At 44.5% G+C, this 19,261-nt stretch overlaps 2 protein-coding genes across 3 annotated transcripts in view; one reads left to right on the forward strand and one right to left on the reverse strand.

Moving 5' to 3' along the window:
- Positions 1-1,308: 1,308 nt before the first annotated feature.
- LOC130876528 (40S ribosomal protein S29-like) lies at positions 1,309-1,479 on the reverse strand. The gene has a single exon (XM_057773118.1). It carries the CDS (start codon positions 1,477-1,479, stop codon positions 1,309-1,311), a length of 171 nt encoding a protein of 56 aa, XP_057629101.1.
- Positions 1,480-3,909: 2,430 nt separating this feature from the next.
- The window catches only part of LOC130875415 (kremen protein 1), a 249,546-nt gene continuing 234,194 nt past the window's right edge, over positions 3,910-19,261 (forward strand). For both annotated transcript variants that reach the window (XM_057771145.1, XM_057771146.1), the window contains exon 1: positions 3,910-4,364. In XM_057771145.1, the coding sequence (XP_057627128.1) occupies positions 4,074-4,364 (291 nt within the window). In that variant the 5' untranslated portion in view covers positions 3,910-4,073. The remainder of the gene's footprint in view (positions 4,365-19,261) is intronic.

Below are 19,261 nucleotides of genomic sequence, written 5' to 3' on the forward strand. Positions count from 1 at the left end.
CCTTCAATCCCAGTGCCGGGGCCGGGAGCCTGCTCTGAGGTCAGCTTGGGCTACACAGAGAGCCACTGTTTGAGAAAACCAAATATGAAATAAAAGCCAGTTGCTTTTGTTTGTTAATTTTCATTTTTGAAACAGGGTTTCTCTATGTAGACAAGGCTGGCCTCAAACTCACAGATCCTCCTGGTTCTGTCTCCTGGATGCTGGACTTAAAGGTGTGTGCCACCACTGCCCGTCTAAGACCAGGTGCTCACAGAACAACGTGTGGGAGTTGGTGCTCTCTCTCCACCACATGGGTCCTGGGGAATGAACTCAGGTCACCAGACTTGGCAGCAAGTGCCTCTACCCCCAGAGTCACTCCACTAGTCCTCAATGAGTTTCTTTTCTGACCCCTGTGTGTGCTGTCATTGTCACTGAAGTTTTTATTTTGTTTTGTTGTTTGGTTTTTCGAGATACCGTTTCTCTGTGTAGCACTAGCTATCTTGGAACTCGCTCGGTAGACCAGACTGGCCTCAAACTCAGAGATCCACCTGCTTCTGCCTCCCGAGAGCTGGGATTAAAGGTGTGCTCCACCAATGCCTGGCTGTCACTGAAGTTTTTGAGAGAAGCATGGTTGTTCTTCTCCATATTCAGAATTTATTTTGGACTCATGAAGCCCAGTGCTCCTAGCAGCTGTTGTCAAGCTGCCTTCAGTGTCTGAAGAATGGGAGGAATATGTGTTGATGAGCTCATCCCTCAACCGCTTTCTCATTAGTTCATGCAACAAATATTTACTGAGTGCCTACTCTGGGCCAGACAGCTCCAGCCTAGATAAGACAATGGTCCTTGCCATTATAGCTTTCCTCTCTGTGGCATGTGTGCCTGAAGACACAGAGGACAGACAAAATAAAATGACCGTATTATTTAGTATGTTGGGTGATAAATGCCATGGGGTCAGAAGAAGCAGATCAAGGGAGACCGGGAGTAGGGGAAATGCTGCAGTTTAAGTAGAATAGCCAGAGAAGGCCTTTAGTGGGATTCGAACCAAGACTTCAAAGAACACAAGATACTCAACATAGTATTTTATCTGTGGAAAATCACCAAGAGCTGATTTTTTGAAGGTCTTCACTTTTTTTTTCATTCTTATGTTCGGCCTCCATGTATTCCTGTAGGCCAGAAGAGGGCACCAGCTCTCATTACAGGTGGTTGTGAGCCACCATGTGGTTGCTGGGAATTGAACTCCGGACCTTTGGAAGAGCAGGCAGTGCTCTTAACCACTGAGCCTTCATCTCTCCAGCCGGGTAGAGCCTTGAAGAATCCATTCAAGGTCGCTTAGTCCAACTTGATGAAGCCGATGTCCTTCACGTACTGCCGGAAACACTGGCGGCACGTGTTCAGCCCGTATTTCCGGATCAGACCGTGGCTGTTTGAGCAGACGCGGCAGGAGTAGGATTCCTGGCCGAACTTCTGCGGGTGACTCCAGTAGAGCTGCTGGTGACCCATGTTGCCTCACTGACAGCTGATGAGCCAAAAGGCAAGAGCTGATTTTTTAAAAGAGATTTATTTTATTGTGTACAGGTGTTTAGCCTGCATGTATGTCTGTGCATACAACACATGCATGTAGTGTCCTCAGAACCAGAAGAGGGCGTTGGATTTCCCTACATGTGGGTGCTGGGAACCAAACCACTGAGCCATCTCCAGCCACTATCGACTGACTTAAAAGATTTTGAAAATCATTTCTCTCTCTCTCTCTCTCTCTCTCTCTCTCTCTCTCTCTCTCTCTCTCTCTCTCTCTCTCTCTCTCTGTGTGTGTGTGTGTAAAAAATGTATGCCTCATATGAACAGAAGAGAGGGCTAGATCCCCAGAAGCTGGAGTTAAAGGCGATTGTGAGCTGCCTAACATGGGTGCTGGGAATGGAACCTGGCTCCTCTCTTAACCATCTTTCCTGCTTCACGACTCCATTTTGTTTGTTTGAGAAAGGGTCTCACTGTGTAGGTTGGCTGGCCTGAAACACACTCTGGACCAGGCTGACCTTGAACTCATAGCTCTACCTGACTCCATTCCACAGTGCTGGGATTAAAGGAGGGCACTACCACATCAAGCACGCAAAGACTTAATTAAATTTTAACAGCTGTATTGAGATGTAATTCATACACTATAAAATTCACCCTGTGAAAAGGTACAATTTGATGGGTTTCAGATATTTACAAAGCATATAATCATTATCTAATTCCAGAATATTTTCATTACCCTTAAGAGAAATTCATTAGCAGTCATACTATCCAATCCTACTTCCAGCTCAGCGTCTGGCAACCACTAACCTTTCCATCGCTCTAGATGCGTTGCATTTCATTCAGATCAAACACTATATGCTCCACTTATAGTATACTTTTGTGCCTCATTCATTCAATATTCAATATTTTGTTTCTTGGTAAGATCCCATTGTAGCCTTAATTTTGTCATTTAAAATGCAATTGAAGATTGAAACTTTACCATGTTAAAAAAAAGATTCCATTGTCCGGATAGACCATATTTGCTTATTCATTTTCACCAGTTGATGATGACCTCATACTTTTAAGAATTACGATGTCATGCATGGGCTGTTGTAATTGTCCTCTCCTTAAAGTCTGGATTGTGCCTTGGTGGGTGAAGTCAGAATCCTTGGTATTGACAGTGCTCCTATGTACTGATGAATTTGGCTTGGGGAAACTAACGACTCTCTTGCTTTGTCAGGTGCCTTCTGTGCCAAAGCGTTGGGTGGTCCAAATATAGTAACACAGTTCTAGGAGTTTCTTTTCAATTGTATTTTCTATTCCACACTCTGGCAAAACATTCCTTTTCAGTTTAAGCTGTAACTTCGTTGAGTTGATTACTTAAGGAAACCCTCAATGACTTTTCTTTTTGTCTTAATATTTTGGGTGCGGTAGCAAGTAGAAGCAGATCACCCTAACCAAATATTTAAACAAAGCCATTCAAGTCAGGGAGGGAAGATGGACTGAGGAAGCAGAAATTAAATGTGGCTTTTAAAGGAGGGTTTTGATTCTCATAGACTTGTTGAGGAAGGAAAAAGCCTGTTCCAAAAAGGCAAAGGGAATTAAAAGTTTATCTTCTGGGTGACTGGGAACGTCTGTGCTCGGAGCACGTGTCTTTGGTATGTTTGGCAGCCAGCAGTTTGTGCATTAAGCATGTTGGACTCTTCCGCCCTTCTGCATATGGTGAGATTCAAACGTTTCACAACTTCTTCTGAAGCGGGGGTTAGAGATCGTCTCCAGGACTGCAGAAAGATGAACTCCATTGGAATCCAGATAACTTCTTCGAGTTCTCTGCCACCTGTCCTCACTCTTTTAGTTGAGGGTAACTTTCAGAGCGACACCCACGCAAGAACTGGACATGTCCCGGCGGGTTGCAAACTGCCCCTGACGGCCGCAGGGGCCTTTCGCGGTCCATGGAGGTGGGGGCGAGCACCGAGTGCGGATGGCTGGTTTGCATCGCCGGAACTGTGGATGAAGCATCCTTCCACGCCCCAATGGCTCTAACTCCCGCGTCAGAGCAGGACGCGCCGAGCGGGCGAATAACCCGGGAACAGGTTGAGATCCTCATTCCCGGTCATTTCAGCAACTGCCAGGAGAAATGTCTGCCGCGGAGGGCGGAGCACAGATGAGGGGGCGGAGCGAGGAGAAAGGGGCGTGACCGAAAAGACGGCCAGGGCGGAGCAAGGGCGAATGGGCGTGGCCCATGCAGGGAGTCGGGGAGGGACTCAGCCGATGGGGCGGGGCGGGTGGGGCCTCGGGGCTCCGCCTCTCGCCGCAGGCGCGCCCGCCCCGCCTACCGGCTCCCCTCAGAGGTGGCCGCGGCCGAGCGCGGGGAGGGAGGGGAGAGCGGGTCACGACGCTGCGGGGGCGGGGATAACCCCTCACGTGGAGCAGATGAAAGGGCCGCGGCGCGACGGCCCGGGGAGCGGAGCAGAGCCTGCGACCCACAAAGCCGCCGCTGCCGCCGCGATGGTGCTGTGAGGCGACCGCCCGCGCTCGGTCCTACGCCGGCCCGCGACTATGCCCGGCCGCGCCCGCCCTCCGCGCCCTCCCGCCGCAGGACCATGAGGCCACGCTCGGGCGGGCGCCCAGGGGCCCCGGGCCGCCGCCGCCGTCGCCTCCGCCGCGGCCCCCGCGGTCGTCGCCTGCCGCCGCCGCCTCCGCTGCCGCTGCTTCTCGGACTGCTGCTGGCGGCCGCGGGGCCCGGCGCGGCGCGGGCCAAGGAGACGGCGTTCGTGGAGGTGGTGCTGTTCGAGTCGAGCCCGAGCGGCGACTACACCACCCACACCACCGGCCTCACGGGCCGCTTCTCGCGGGCCGGGGCCATGCTCAGCGCCGAGGGCGAGATCGTGCAGGTAGCCGCTCGGGCCCCGTGCTCCGCCGCCACAAGATGGCTCCGGGGGCTGCTCCCGCCGACCCCGCCGCGGGCTAGCGGGCGGGCGGGCGGGGGGGAGGCGCGGAGCCCGGCGGCATCCCTCGCGGGCGGGCTGGCGAGCGGGACGCGGCCTCCGGGGCACTGCGGCTGGGGCTAGCGCACGTGGGGGCTCGGCCTCCGGTGGGGGCACCGCGCCGGAGTGGGGGTGGGGACTCTGGGCTGGGCATGGGCGCCGGGGCGGCAACTCTGGAGTTGGCGGTACGTTTTTCTCCCTCAGGTGAAAGTCCCGGCAACTACCTGTTGAATGCCAACTTTGCAAAGGCGAGTTGAAGGATGGAGCGGCTGCTTAGGGTCGTGGGCGTTGCTTTCTAGCCATGCTGGCTCTGTTTTCGGAGAGGCCAGGTTGCCGGGGCGCACATCCTCGGGTGGTTTTTCTACCCCCCCCCCGCTGGGATCTACCGCCCGTCTTACCTGGACGCATACTCTCTGGCCGGGCTCTGGACAGGCACCAGCAGGAAAGGGAGCAGGCGGAGTTGGCTGGCGAGTGGGCATTGGGGGTGCACTGTAGTGGCGGTGGAAGGCAGCCTTCGCTGCGTGCTTCAGATTACAGGGGTATGAGAGAGACCGCAAGCTCGCCCCTGGGTCAAGGACTAATACCGAAAAGGCCTGCAAAGCCAGGGTTGCTCACTGACAGGGCCTCCAACTTGCTCCAAAATGCAAGAGGTCTGCGTTCCAAAGGAAGCTGGCTATGGAGAGCTTTGAGCTGTCCCCAGTCTTTGAGGAGCGACTCTGAACTGAAGCCTCTGCGGATGGATAGCTGCATAGATTTCCCGCTTCCTTGACCATGATTTTTATCAACTTGTTCTAGGGCCAGCGCATTTGTGGACTGTTAGCAGGCGCACCTCTAGTGGGGGCGATTTGAATACCGTTGGCTTGTCTTTTAATTTCGGGGGGCTATAAAGGCCTATAGTTTGGATCTTCGGTGCGTTGTTCTTGGGTGAATTATGAAGAGAAAAGGGACTGTGTGGAATGACTGACTACATAGCAGCTTTGAGTGTAGACAACATAATTCCCTTGCCTCTCCCGGGTGCAGCTTCAGAGCTCTGAGTTGATAGGACATAGGCCAGTACAGTGTGGCTTCTTAAAGGTGTCTGTCCTTCCAAAGCTAGAGGAGGTCCCGATGCCTGTACTTAAAAAGCATTGTTCCGCTGTGCTCTGTTCCCATCTATAGGAAACGAAACATACACTTGACCGATTTCTGTGACTACAGAGTTGCTAAATGTGATGGGACTTCTTTTTTTCCTTATAATGTTATTGTTACTGTCATTAACATACAAGCTTTAGAGAGGATGCTTTGCTGAAGATTCCTAAACATTGCTGTTGCAGGCTTTGAGAATAGTTTGAATCTTAAATCTTGCTTCTGTGACTCTTGTCTTTCTTTGAGGCTTTCGCTATGCCCTGGTGGCTTTAGAAATGTTTGATTTACAGCCTGAGGGGGAGGTGGCAGCTGAGGGGGAGTATGTTTTAACGTGGCACTTCACTTTTTGAAGGAGACTTTTGAAGTTTCAGATTTTTATCTGCAGTGTTTAAACTTGAGCCATTCTCCATGGCAGTTTGTCTGGTGAGCTATCCATTATGCATAGTGCTGTGCTTTGCAGATATTCTTGGGTGCACCATTTAATACAAAATTAGCTGTTTAAACACACCATTTGTAACTATTTTATCCTGCCTAGTAGAGAGATAATGTATGAATTTGGCAGGACTCTGGTCTCTTGAAGTTTTTGAAGTACTTATCTAACTCTTTTGTAGTCTATTAGACTAGCACCTCCCAAATTAAGTCAACAATTGCTAAGGGAAAAAAAAATGGCTTAAATGGTATTTAATAAGTTTACCTGTTAACCAATCACTGATGGTGTTCTTAATTTCCTTATAACTGTAGTAATATTGATGGGCATATCTGAGCTCTCTGAATAGTTAGTGCTTGGTACACTCTATAGCTTTAATAACTTTGTTGTGGTCATCAATGTGTTGAGCTCTGTGTCCACAGACGAGCACAGTGTGGCTTTCAGAGAGCTCTGTGTGTGTACACAGACTGGCATGCTGTGTGAATACTGCCAGACTGAAGAAACTGTTGTAGCTCCTGCCTACCAGCCCTGAAATAAGTTTTGTCCAGAAAGTCAGGTTTTAGGACTGCTGAGAGGGACTATAACAAGAGAGTGTGTAGTAAGAGCATGGAAGTGAAGACTGTGTTTAATTTCAGATTAATCATGTTTCCTAAGTACTCATTCAACTTTGGTTTTACCACCTAAAAAACTTCATGATTTGCCCTCTAGTGTGTCATAGTCTTTGTTCATTTCAATGCATGTTGCATTGTTTTGGTTATTTCCAGTGTGATTTTGTAGCAATTTTGTTTTTAATTGGGGGGGGTCTGTTTCAAAGTTTCTCTTTAAAAATTCTAAGATAAGAAATGTTTTGTAGTACTGATTTTGTTTTTCAATTTACCAGTGAAAGTGTGTGAATGAGTGTGTGTTTGTGTGTATACATGTGTACACAGTAGATACCTTATCATAGCCTGGCCATCCCAGAGACTTCTAGTTAGGATACCTGTTTAGTCTTTTGCATAAATTAGGATGGGAGAAAGCCTGGATGTATGTGCTTTTGTAGGAGTAGGGTTAGTAATTCAGATGAATGTATTAGGCATAAATAATTATCCCAAGGTCATTAGTCTGTATGAAGGGCTGTTTGCGTGTGTTTGATTTTTTTTTTTTTTCCTATTTTGTTATCTCCGGCTGTGAACAGTATATTTGGGTGTGAAATTAATTGCTTTTATTATCTTGCCGCTTTGCGTCTAAGTGGACCGATCATAGATCTAATCGCTATAAGAATTACAGTTTAACTGTACTTCTGAGTTGTGGACCTTTAAAGAGCTTTTAGACATACTGGTACATATTTCATCTTTAAACCAATGTGCTGCTGTTAATGAAATTATTATCTGAAACTTTTATACATGGTTGTGCAGTCCATGTGGTTGATGTTGTTAAATAAGGGGCTTGATTAAACACTGGCTAGTGGTATGTGGATTGGCTGAACAAACATGAAAATTTGCATTATTAGAAATAAAAGATTGTTTTAAAGTGGAAATGCCTATTTCTCCCATTGAAGTCAAATACTAAAATATTGAGAAATTAATTTGTAGAAGGAATTAGAATGATTGGTTCTGTGCAACTTTCAAATCAATTATTCCGGATCCCAGGTTAAATGTCTGATGGACTTGAAGCTAAGAACATGAAGAACTAAGGAAGTTCTTTTAGCTGTTAAGAGTGAAAGGAGAGCTGCATGGTGATTAGATAGTCTGGGTAACTAAAGGTATCACAGGGAATAATTGTAGGAGGCTAATTCCTCTGCCTTGTTTCCCTGTCAGTGTGTTTTTACAGTTCAGCATTTGATCAAGCACTTTCTTTTCATCTCCATTTGAGGTTAACTTAATAGGCCTGCCTCCAAAAATTGACTTGGTCTAATAGAACAATTGCATGCTGACAGCTGACTTGGATTTACGCAGAAAAGGGCCTGCCGACCATTTTGTCAGATGGTCCTTTATAGGTTAAAAGCAAGCATTTCATTGTTGGGGGGCAGGTTTAGTAAATTCCTACGATCTCTTCTCTGGTTTTATACCCTGAGATCTCCTGGCAATTCCCAGTAATTCTGACTGGGGATGGGAGTGCGGAAGAAGCAGTCTTAGCTCCATTGATGAGCCTTATTGTGTGTGTTCAGGGTACTGTGCCAAGCACATTATGCTTGTTCATTTTATCTTTCATTCATATAGAATTAGACAACGTGTTTACTCGGTTTTACAGAGGAAGAAACTGAGGCCAAGAGAGACAGGTTTGTTTCTCTAATGTGACAGCTAGAAAAACCTGAATTGAAACCATGACCTGTTCTTTGTCTTGTCAAATAGCTAACACTGGGCTTGTAAGGATTTTGACATTTAATACAAGCCTACTTCCCATAATTTGCTATTGGAGTTCTTTCAGGCCTGTGATCCCCTGAAATTATGCACATATTCTTGTGAATGGATGTGTTTATTTTCCTGATAGCTTCCCAAGAAGGAAAAGGAAACTCCCCTCTAGTACTTGTCTGTAACTAACTAGTACAGCACAAAAAATTTGAGTGGAGGGCTTGAGAGATTGCTCAATGGATAAAGGTGCTTGCTCTCAAGCCTGAGTCCTAAATTTGATCCTCAAAACCCACATGGTAGAAGAGAACGGATTCCTGAAAGTTGTCTTGTGACCTCTGTGGCACACATGCCCTTCCCATAAATGTTTAAAAAAAAAAAAAGTTGAGTGAGGTAATAGGTCACTCGGACTGGCGGGAGTTGGAGGGAAGCTGGCAACTTTGTAAGCCTCCATTGAGCACATTTATTTGATAGATGTCTGTCAAAACCGTATTCTTTTCAGAATACAGGGCTGCAGTTCTCTGAGACAGGCTTGTACGCAGAACTGACCCCTCCTGCCCACAGACATTTATATCTCAACTGAATTTGTGCATCTATCTCCTGCTAGTTCTGTATCATCCTTGGGGGAGATAAAAAAGCAACCAACCACTCGAGGAGTTTTCTACATTTAGATGAAGTACAAGAAGAGATGGAAATGAAAGATTTGAGATAGCAAAGAGTTAGACATGTTTCCTTCTACTATTCATTACACAGTGAAGCAAAACGGCTCCTGGTGTTGGAAGGCTGCAAGAGCAGCCCCTGCCTTCTGGTGGACCTAGATCTTCAGGGAGACAGGTCTGTTTGTTGATCATCCCATTGTTAGAATACCAATTGTCTTTTTATAGGGTATTTGTATTCCAGAACATGGTATCTAGTCTGAAAATGTCTTTCCTGGTAGAACACTGAGCTTTGAGAAATCCCTTATGTGGAACAGGTATTACAGATGGAATGGCGTTTGAAACTTTAGTGGTGGTGGGAGTAACTGTGAAGATCTGTTATTCATAATCATTAACCTGTGTTGTTAAGAGTCTGGCTTGTGGTGGATTCCTCGTCTGGAGAATATGGATTTGTAATTCACAGAAAAAATTTTAAATTAATCTTCATAATCAAAAGAACCAAATGTATGTGCTTAAATATAGCTCAATGCATAAGGGCCCTGGGTTTCATCCCTAGAAATGGAAGAAAGCAGAGTACCAGATGTAATACTTTAGTGCAGCAGATTTAATGCAAGGCTAGAAAGATGGAGTGCATTGTTTTGGGCCATGTGGTAAGAGTAGTGCCAGCTATGATTAACATTTAATTCCTTGCTTCTTAGGCTTGGAGCCTCTCTGTTCACCCTGGTGCAGTTAGACAGTGTCTCATGGAAGAGTGTGTGCAAAAGTATGGCTTATGATTAAACTAAGGAAAGTCAGGCATTCTTGAGTTATATATTGAATATAAGTGGTTGCTTTTCTCCTGATTAATTTAAATTTTGAGTCTTCCAGTATTCTGTCAGAGCTTTTAAAAGTAGCAATCAGGGATAGGCCATGGTGGCTTATACCTCTAATCCCAGTACTCAGGAGGCTGAGGCAGGTAGATCTCTGTGAGTTCAAGGCCAGCCTGGTCTACAGAGTGAGTTCCTGAATAGCCAGAACTGTTACACAGAGAGATGCTGTCTTGGAAAATAAACAAATAAACAGAAGTATCTCTCGGACTGGGGATATAGCTCATTGGGTAAAGTACTTGCATTATAAACCTGAGGACCTGAATTCAGATCCCCAGTACCAAGTGAAAAACTAGGCAGGTAGTGCATGCTGATACTCTCAGTGCTGGAAAGGTGGAGTTAAATGAATCCTTTTGAGTTCCTGGTCAGCCATTCCAACTGAATCAACAAGCTCTAGGTTCACTGAGAGACCCTGTTTCAAAAAAGAAGGTACGGAGTAGTTGAGGAAGGTACCTAACATTGACTTTTATGGTACTTGCATATACACATAACATGCGCACACACCTACAAAAAGTAGCTACTAATAAAACTTGGCACTGTGATTGTGGATGTCAAACATCTCTAATTCCAGATACTTAAGCTGAGGCAGGAGGATCAGATGAACCAGGAGTCCCAATCTAGCCTGTATAGCATAGTGAAATACACAAAAGACAACCACAAAAAAACCAAGCCTAAACAACAACAACAAAAAAAATCTAATGTTCAAATGCTTGTCATGTAAGGCACTAGGCACAGTGCTTTGTTTTAATTTGACAGACAAGGCTGATGGCAGTTTTTAAGTTAGGAAGCCAGGAACAAAGTGGTAAAGTCACCCGTGACAGTCACTAAGCGGGTGTGTAATAGATCTTACTGATGCTGAGACATATTTTGTTTTCCTGAGGTTGCTTTACATGGCGCTTTTGTGATAAGGTTATATGAACTGATGTTGGAATTCAGGTTTGGGTTTAGACCCAGAGCCATTGACTGAGAAATGAGTTTGTAATTTCAACCGAGAAAACCTCTACCCTACTAGAAATTTCTTTCTCTCTTGTCACTCTTTCCACAATCACAGAAGGCTCATTTCAGCTTGCTTTCCCCTTGAGCCAGGCTGCCAAATTTACAAAGACAGTGACTGGAACTATCTAGCTATTACTTGATGGCCCTTGTGCTCTTTTGGGCCATTGGCAAAGCTGGAATAGCTGAAGCAGCCTGGCCTTTAGGATGATTTCTGGTGTGAGACACAACTCCTTCTTGTGCTGTACCACTTTCTTCAGAGAAATTATGTCCCATGTACATTGCCTTTTTTTTTTCCACAGACTGCATATTGCCTGTTGATTTAATGATTGTAAGAACATGAAACTTGGGACTGGAGAGATACCTCAGCAGTTAAGAGAACAGGCTGCTCTTCCAGAGGACCTTGGTTCAATTCCCAGCACCTACATGGTGGTTCACAACTGTTTGTAACTCTAGTTCAGAGGATTTGACACCCTCACACAGAGACATACTTGCAGGGAAAACACCAAAGCATGTGAAATAAAAATGAAGTATTTTTTTAAAAAAAGTTGAAGCTCTGGACTGTCCCCCCTCTTTCCATTGACAAGACATTCAGTGGTGGTTTGTGTTCACCAGATCCTGGAGAGGGCATGGCAGGGAACATGAATAATGCTTCACTTCTGTCTGCAGGCAGCCTAGTGTGGGGACCAGATAGCAAGCAGACAGCACTACTTTACCCTGGAACATGTTCTGTCTGTAGAATTCTGTGGGACTCCTGGGAGAGGGAATTTGGCCTTGGTGCTGAGTTTGGGATGGTCAGGCCATTGTATGCCACAGCTAGTATGTGAATTTGAGCAGTCTCACCTTTTCCAACTAATTTTTTACCTGTCTCTGAGGTTAAAACTGATATACTTTTTGTGGAGATGTGCCTTTGTAACTGTCAAACAGAAAGGCAGGAGGCAGAGTGGAGGCTCTTTGTTCCCCTTGTAGGCTGAACTAGATGTTTTAGAATCTTCTAGCAGCTCTGTTGACTTACGATAGTGTGAAAAGACTAAGGTCAGCTGGCCCATTGTGTTCAAAGGAGAGCCTTTTATTTTTATTACTCCTTAAGATGTGTTGTAAGAGTTGATATTAATTCCCTTCTCTGTTCAGCAGCCAGGGTGATATGGTTATTTAGAAACTGACTGTGAGAGTTGACTTGGTGAAAGTAAACTTTGATGATACTAGAAGTTTGATGAGGAAATGTTGGAATGGGAACTTCTGGCTGCCTAAAGGCTGCTGCATTTTGAAACTGGAAGAGTAAAGATGACTGAATTTTAAGTACATGTAAAATCTGATTAAAACACATTTTTTTTTAATGAGGCTGGAAGATGACTTAGTTGGTAAAGTGTTTGTCATGCAAGCATGCAGACATGAGTTTGGATCCCCAGCATCCACATCCACAGCTGAGTAAAGTAGTATGTGTCTGAATCCCAGTGTTGGCAAGGAGCAGCTCCTTGGAGCTCACAGGCCAGCCCTTGCTAAATTGATGAAACCCTGTCTCAGAGAAAATGGAGAGTAGCTGAGGAACACACCATATCAATGTTCACCTTTGGCCTCCATGTACTTGCACAAATATAAGAACACATATAAGTACATATCACACACAGAGAAAATGCATTTATACAATACAGAAAATTATGAAAAAGAAAATCTTATTATCTACATATCACTGTATTAGCCTTTGTGCTTTTCCAATGAACTGAATGTGGTTTTAAAGAAAATTAGAAAAACCTAGTGGTGATAACCCTTTGTCTACTTTGAGTGTTTAATTGTTGTTAAATATTTTGAAACATTTACAGAAACCATGTCACAGGTTATTATTTTCTGTTGTTATAGGTCGAACTATCAGGGACATCTTTAGAGTCACTAAGTATAAATATCTTCAAGGTTCTCACAGGCATTGTCAGATTGCTCTGCAGAAGTCTTGTTTTAGTTTATAACCCACCAGTCAGCATGCATGGAAAATGTTTACCTTGTGGTGCATATCTGTTTCTTTAGAAAGTAGTTAGTGTAAAATAAATCAGAACTTGGTAAGGTGGAAATCTGTATATTCTTGTCATTTAGTAAATAGCAAATATTGGTTCTTTTCTCTGTTGGAGTACTGAATGATAGCTAATTCTGCATAGAGATGTGCTTTTGGTAGCGTTGAATGCCTTCCCTGTAGGTGTCTGTGAGCTTGATTCTGGAGCAGCAGTCAGTGGTGCCCCTGCTCTGGGCAGGGGCAAGATGGCTGTCTACACCAAGTTGACTGAGCGAGTTTGTAGATCTGGAGACTGCAGAGAATGCCACAAGATGCTGCAGCTTGATGCTGGAGATGGTGGTGGTGCTATTGTCTTGGATGTTTTTACTAGGCCTGTTTATCACAGAGTAACTCTCTGCTTATGAACAGCCTGGGTTTTTTCTTTTTTTGAGACAGGGTTTTTCTGTAGTTTGGAGCCTGTCCTGGAACTAGCTCTTTTTTTTTTTTTTGGATTTATTTATTGATTATGTATACAGCTGTACCTGCACACCAGAAGAGTGCACCAGATCTCATTATATATGGTTGTGAGCCACCATGTGGTTGCTGGGAATTGAATTCAAGACCTCTGGAAGAGCAACCAGGGCTCTTAACCTCTGAGCCATCTTTCCAGCCCCTGGAACTAGCTCTTGTAGACCAGGCTGGCCCAAACTCACAGACATCCGCCTGCCTCTACCTCCCAAGTGCTGAGATTAAAGGTGTGCGCCACTGCCACCCGGTTGAACAGCCTGGGTTTAAGGAAGGCCAAACTAATCTGAATTCTCAGTGACACTGTCAGCTATTGGTGAGCAGATAGACTCTCCAGTGTATCTCAAGGCAGATCCGTGAGCTGAAAGCTTCTAGAAAGCTTTTAATGTCTACAAAATGCAGATCATCTCTTCTTGAGAAATAGAAACTTCTGGCAACACTAGGCCACAGTCCTAGAGTAGAGGAATAGCTCTTCCTTTGAGTGGGACAGGAGCTCTCCAGCTCAAATTCCTATGATATTGCCTAGCCTGTGATGGACTTGCAACCCCTTTTAGCTCTGAAAGTTCTGAAGGTGGACTCGAAGATATGCTTCCTCAAACATTCTGTGTTAGGCCGGGCGGTGGTGGCGCACGCCTTTAATCCCAGCACTCGGGAGGCAGAGGCAGGTGAATCTCTGTGAGTTCGAGACCAGCCTGGTCTACAAGAGCTAGTTCCAGGACAGGCTCCAAAACCACAGAGAAACCCTGTCTCGAAAAAACAACAAAAAAAACCATTCTGTGTTAGATGTCCATCACTGAACCCCAGGAACCTCACACTATGTTCTTGGAGAAGGCCACACCGGCTCTAATGTGACCTAAGTAATTTTTATTCAGACCACCTCCTATCACCCCAAAACAGAGGCTGGGCTCAAATTCGTGATCCTCTCAGCCTCCCTAGTGCTGGTATTATAGATGTTGTTTCTTTGCATGGGCTTTCTTTTCTTTTCTCTCTGCCCTCTCTCTTTTTTCCTTTGAGACAGTTTTATGTAACCCAGGCTGGCCTTTAACTGGGACTTGCTATGTAGCCGAGGAAGACTTTGAATTCTTGACCTTGCCTCTCCCTCCCAAGTACTGGGACTATAGGATGCCCACCATTTGTTTTGGATTATCTTCCTCTACCTTTCCTTTCCTCCTTCCCCTTTTTTCTTTCCTTCCAGTACTGGGGGGTTGAACCTAGGACCTTAGCTCCACCAATAAGCTAAATTCTCAGCCCACTTTTGGGGTTCTGTCTTGGGGCCATTTGATCTGTGTGTTTGTAGGGATCTTCTCTCTCATCCTCTGCAAATTTTTAAAAAATTATTTTATGAGCCTGTATGTATGTGGGTGCCTAGTGTCTTCTAAGGTCAGAAGAGGGTGTTAGTTCCCCCCAAGACTAGTATAGATGCCTATCAGACACCATATGGGTTCTAGGAATTGAACCCAGGTCCTCTGTAAGAGCAAGTGCTCCTAACTGCTGAATTAATTCTCCAACCTTTTTTTTTATTTTTTGAGTTTAGTTTTTACTTTATAGTACAGGTTGTCTTGGAATTTACAATGTCTCAGGCCTACCTCAAACAGGGAAATCCTCCTGCTTCAGTTTTCCAGGTATTGGAATCATAGGCATGAGTCACTATGGGGTTTTGCTTTTATTTATTTATTTATTTATTTATTTATTTATTTATTTATTTTAGTTACAAGAGATAAGCTAGATATTGCATTGTAAATTTCATCACTCATTTCTCCTTTAGCATAAGGGAACTATGAGCAAGGGTCCAAGAGAGGCTGGGCTTAGTATTCCCCTTACAGTGGTCTTTTAGAACAGTATTCTACTTTGGTTCAGTTCCAGGAAATCTCTAATGTGCCTGGTGTTTTAGAGTCCCTAGTACACTTTGACTTGTGTTGTCTTTATCTTTCTTCTCTTCTGGGAGTGAATTTTACCATTTAGGGGGTCTTGGTTGCCAAAGCTTGTCTGTACTTGACAGTAAATACTTCTTTGTACCTAATGTGTATTTTTCTGTAAATACATTTGATATTATGTATTTAACTGCTTTATGGAATGTCCCCTCTCTATCACTATCACTGAAACTTGGCATCTTTTCACAAAGTACCTCAATCTTGGAGTAGATGGTGAGCGGATAGCTGGTGGCTTGTAAAGAATGTTGCAAGCTTGAATAGCAAAATTTTCAAAATGTAAATCAAGTTAGCTAGGGATTAAGTCACTGCAAAAGGAGTCCTCCAGGATGGTGTTTGATCTGCTCTGCCTGTTATTGACCTTGCTTTCCCTTCTTTTAAAGATACTTTTATTATTTTTAATTATGTGTACTTATTTGTGTGTACATCTGAGTGCAGATGCCTGTGGAGGCTAGATATGAGGCAGATGCCCTAGAACTGGTGAGCTGCCTGAGGTGGGTGCTGGGAACTGAATATGGGTCCTTTTCAAGAATAGTACATTTCTGAACTGCTAAGCTATCTCTTCAGCTCCCACCTTACTTCTTGCTCTATGATATCTAAGTCTCCTCCCACTCTTACCTTCCCTTTCCCACCACATTTACCTTACTGCAGTAACTTCTGATCACATCAGCCCTTGGTCAGGATCTTTGATTGTTCTTTGAAGGATGGGTCCTGGCCTTCTTCCACCTGTGCTTTCCTTTCCATTGCCCTCTTGCTGAAAACAGTTCTGTGTTTCAGCATTCTTTTTTTCTTTTTTTGGTTTTTCGAGACAGGGTTTCTCTAGCTTTGGTGCCCGTCCCGGAACTAGCTCTTGTAGACCAGGCTGGCCTCGAACTCCCAGAGATCCGCCTGCCTCTGCCTCCCAAGTGCTGGGATTAAAGGCGTGCGCCACCACCGCCCGGCCTGTGTTTCAGCATTCTTGCTCTGTTATCTTGCCTTCGATTGTTTTTGCCCTCTTCCAGCTCCCATCTGAACCAAAACTTGTAGACCTTCCATCAAGTTCTTTCTAGCTCCACCAGCATGGCCTTTGAGCCAGAACATTCCATCCTTCTAGGTCTTTGCATGTACAACTTTGTTTGTTTCTTTGTTGTTTTCATTTTTGTTATTTCGAGATAGGGTTTCTCTGTAGTTTTGGAGCCTGTCCTGGAACTCGCTCTGTAGACCAGGCTGGCCAGTTTACAGAGATCCACCTGCTTCTGCCTCCTGAGTGCTGGGATTAAAGGTATGTGTCACCACCGCCTGGCTGCATGTACAATTTTTAAGGTAATTACTGAACTGAAATGCTTCTAGAGCTATCACTTTGGAATAGCATAGAGGGAGTGTTAGTGTAGGAAAAGACAACCAGTGACAGAGAACTGTCTCTGATTTAGCAGCTATTCACAAACAGTTTTCATACATGGATGTGTCCCAGGTTATTCCAAGTAATCGAGGTAGACCAGACTCTTAAAATAATTTCATCTTTTTGGGCATGGTTGGCATTCTGTGATCCTTGCCATGAAGGCTGTCTTTTGACTCCCTCTTTCTCCTCCCAGCCTGGAATATGACTGCCTTGGGCATGTGTTGTGAGCATGTTGCTGAAGCAAGCATCTCAGCCTGACTCTAGACTTTAAGGATATGTTTTATTTAAATTGTATGATATTTAAGTGTCACTTACTTAATTAAAAGCAATTTGTGTGTGCGTGTACATGTGCACTCGTGTGTGTGTGTGTATGTGTGTGTACGCGCGCATGCTTTGGGGAAACTGCTTCTGAATGCAAGTAGTAACTACATGTGAATCTTTAAGTGTATATTGGATGCTCCTGCAAAAATTTTTGCCTCTTTGGAAGCTCTGTCATGGGCATTGATCAAAGGGTGATAGTAGTATTTCCAAGGCAGTCTATTTCTCTTGCTCTTTTGTATGGGACAGTGTGGATTGCATGGACATCAGTATCTTTAGGAATATTCCAGAAACAATCTACAGTGTGCTGTATTTTGCATGTGTTAGAAGATTTTTATGACTGCTTTTTTATGGCATGTTTTCTCCATATATGTTCCAGTGCCTATCAGTTAATGCCACCCTTGTTCTAGTTATTAAGTGAACAGATAATACAAGATTTTGAAGTTTTGGTGTTACTAGATTTAAATGTCTAGAATGGTTTGTGATATTGAATGTGCAGTGTGGATGATTGAAGGTTGAAGATGCAGTGGTAGTTTTTGTTTCCTGATTCTTATATTTAAATTTGCAGTCTCAACATTGCATCACCATAGGTTTTCACATTTAATGAATATTTATGTTGAGCTGTATTTTATACAAATGTGAGTTGCTTTTTTTTCCCAACTTGATTATAGTTTGCTATATACTGTGGCCAGGAGTGCCCTACAGACAACAGAGTTGGCACATGTCTCAGCATGCCAAACCCCAGCGGATGTGGTTAGATACCATGGTGACTGGCCTTGGTTGCCATGCCAACCTTGTTTTTTGGAAAGGGGAGACTCTAAAACAGCTCATGGTGTGGAGGCAAAATAGTTCTGGATATTTCAAGTAAAATAATTCCTTTCAAAGAGATGTAGAAAGCTCTAGAACTCAATTTAATTATTATTAATTTTTAATGTATCTGAATGTTTTGCCTATGTGTATGTCTGTGCACCGTGTGTGTGCCTGTTGTCCTTGGTGGTCAGAAGAGAAAGTCAGTTCTCTTGGAACTGGAGTTATAGGTGGTTGTGATCTACCATGTGCTGGGAATTGAACACAGGTCTTCCGGAAGAGCAGCCAGTGCTCTTAACTGATGAGCCATCATTCCAGCCCTGAAAAGCCCTGGAATTCTTTTTGCATACTTGACAGCATTAAATTAATTTTCTTCTGTAAGCTTGTTTTAATTGTTCTTTTGCAAATCTGAGAATGGTCTATATTGACTTTCTGATTAATGTATGTCTTTACCTATTTGGGTAAATGCAGATGATATTATGAATACTCTCTTTTATTATTATTATTTATTAGATTTTTAAAAAATACCAATTTAAGTTCCCACTCCCTCCCCTCCTCCCATTCCCACCACACACTCTTCCACCCAACCCCCATCCAATCCTCAGATAGGGTAAGGCAGATTGCTTTGTGGAAGGCCCAAGGCCCTCCCTACTATATCTAGACTGAGCAAGGTATACATCCAAAGGGAAAAAAGCCAGTAGGGATAAATCCTGGTGCCACTGCCATTGACCCCTCAGTCTGCCCTAGCCATGCAACTGTCAACCACATTCAGAGGGACTAGTTTGGTCCTATGCTTGTTCCTTCCCAGTCCAGCTAGAGTTGATGAGCTCCCATTAGCTCAGGTAGACTGTTTCAGTGGGTGAACCCATCATGGTCTTGACCTCTTTGCTCATATTCTTATTCCTCCCATTCTTCAACTTGACTTTGGGAGCTCAGTCCAGTGCTCTGATGTGGGTCTCTTCCTCTGTTTCCATCAGTTGCTGGATGAAGGTTCTATGGTAATATTTAAGATATTCATCAGTCTGACTACAGGACAAGTCAAGATTGGGCCATGAATAACCTCTTTTTACCTCCTACAATACCTTTGTCCTCTGGTACCACTAGCCTAGTGATGACTGATTGGCGAGAGAGGTAATACAATAGGAGAAAGGGTAGATAAGCTCCACCACCTACAGCTTCTTATTCTCATTTCTTCCTTTACCTCCTGCCCCAGAAGACTTTCCTGTTCTCTGTTCTTGTGTATCAGCAACCACCATGGCTGTAGTTGGAATGCTTTTGTTGTTTCTTTTGAGTTAGGATCTCACTCTGGCCAGGAAGTCACTATGCAGCCTAGGCTGGACTTGAATGTTGATCCTCTTGTCTCAGCCTGCCTAGTAGTTGGGATTGCAGGCCTCTGTTAACAGACCTGGCTACACATGGAATCTTACGTTTTCCTGTCCTCGACTGTTGGCAGGGAAAGCTAGGATTGGGGAT

This window comes from Chionomys nivalis, chromosome 6, assembly GCF_950005125.1.
Source record: "Chionomys nivalis chromosome 6, mChiNiv1.1, whole genome shotgun sequence".
NCBI classification, from domain to species: domain Eukaryota; kingdom Metazoa; phylum Chordata; class Mammalia; order Rodentia; family Cricetidae; genus Chionomys; species Chionomys nivalis.

Coding starts and splice junctions, on each gene's coding strand:
- LOC130876528 (XM_057773118.1), bottom strand. CDS start 1,479: ATGGGTCACCAGCAGCTCTACTGGAGTCACCCGCAGAAGTTCGGCCAG.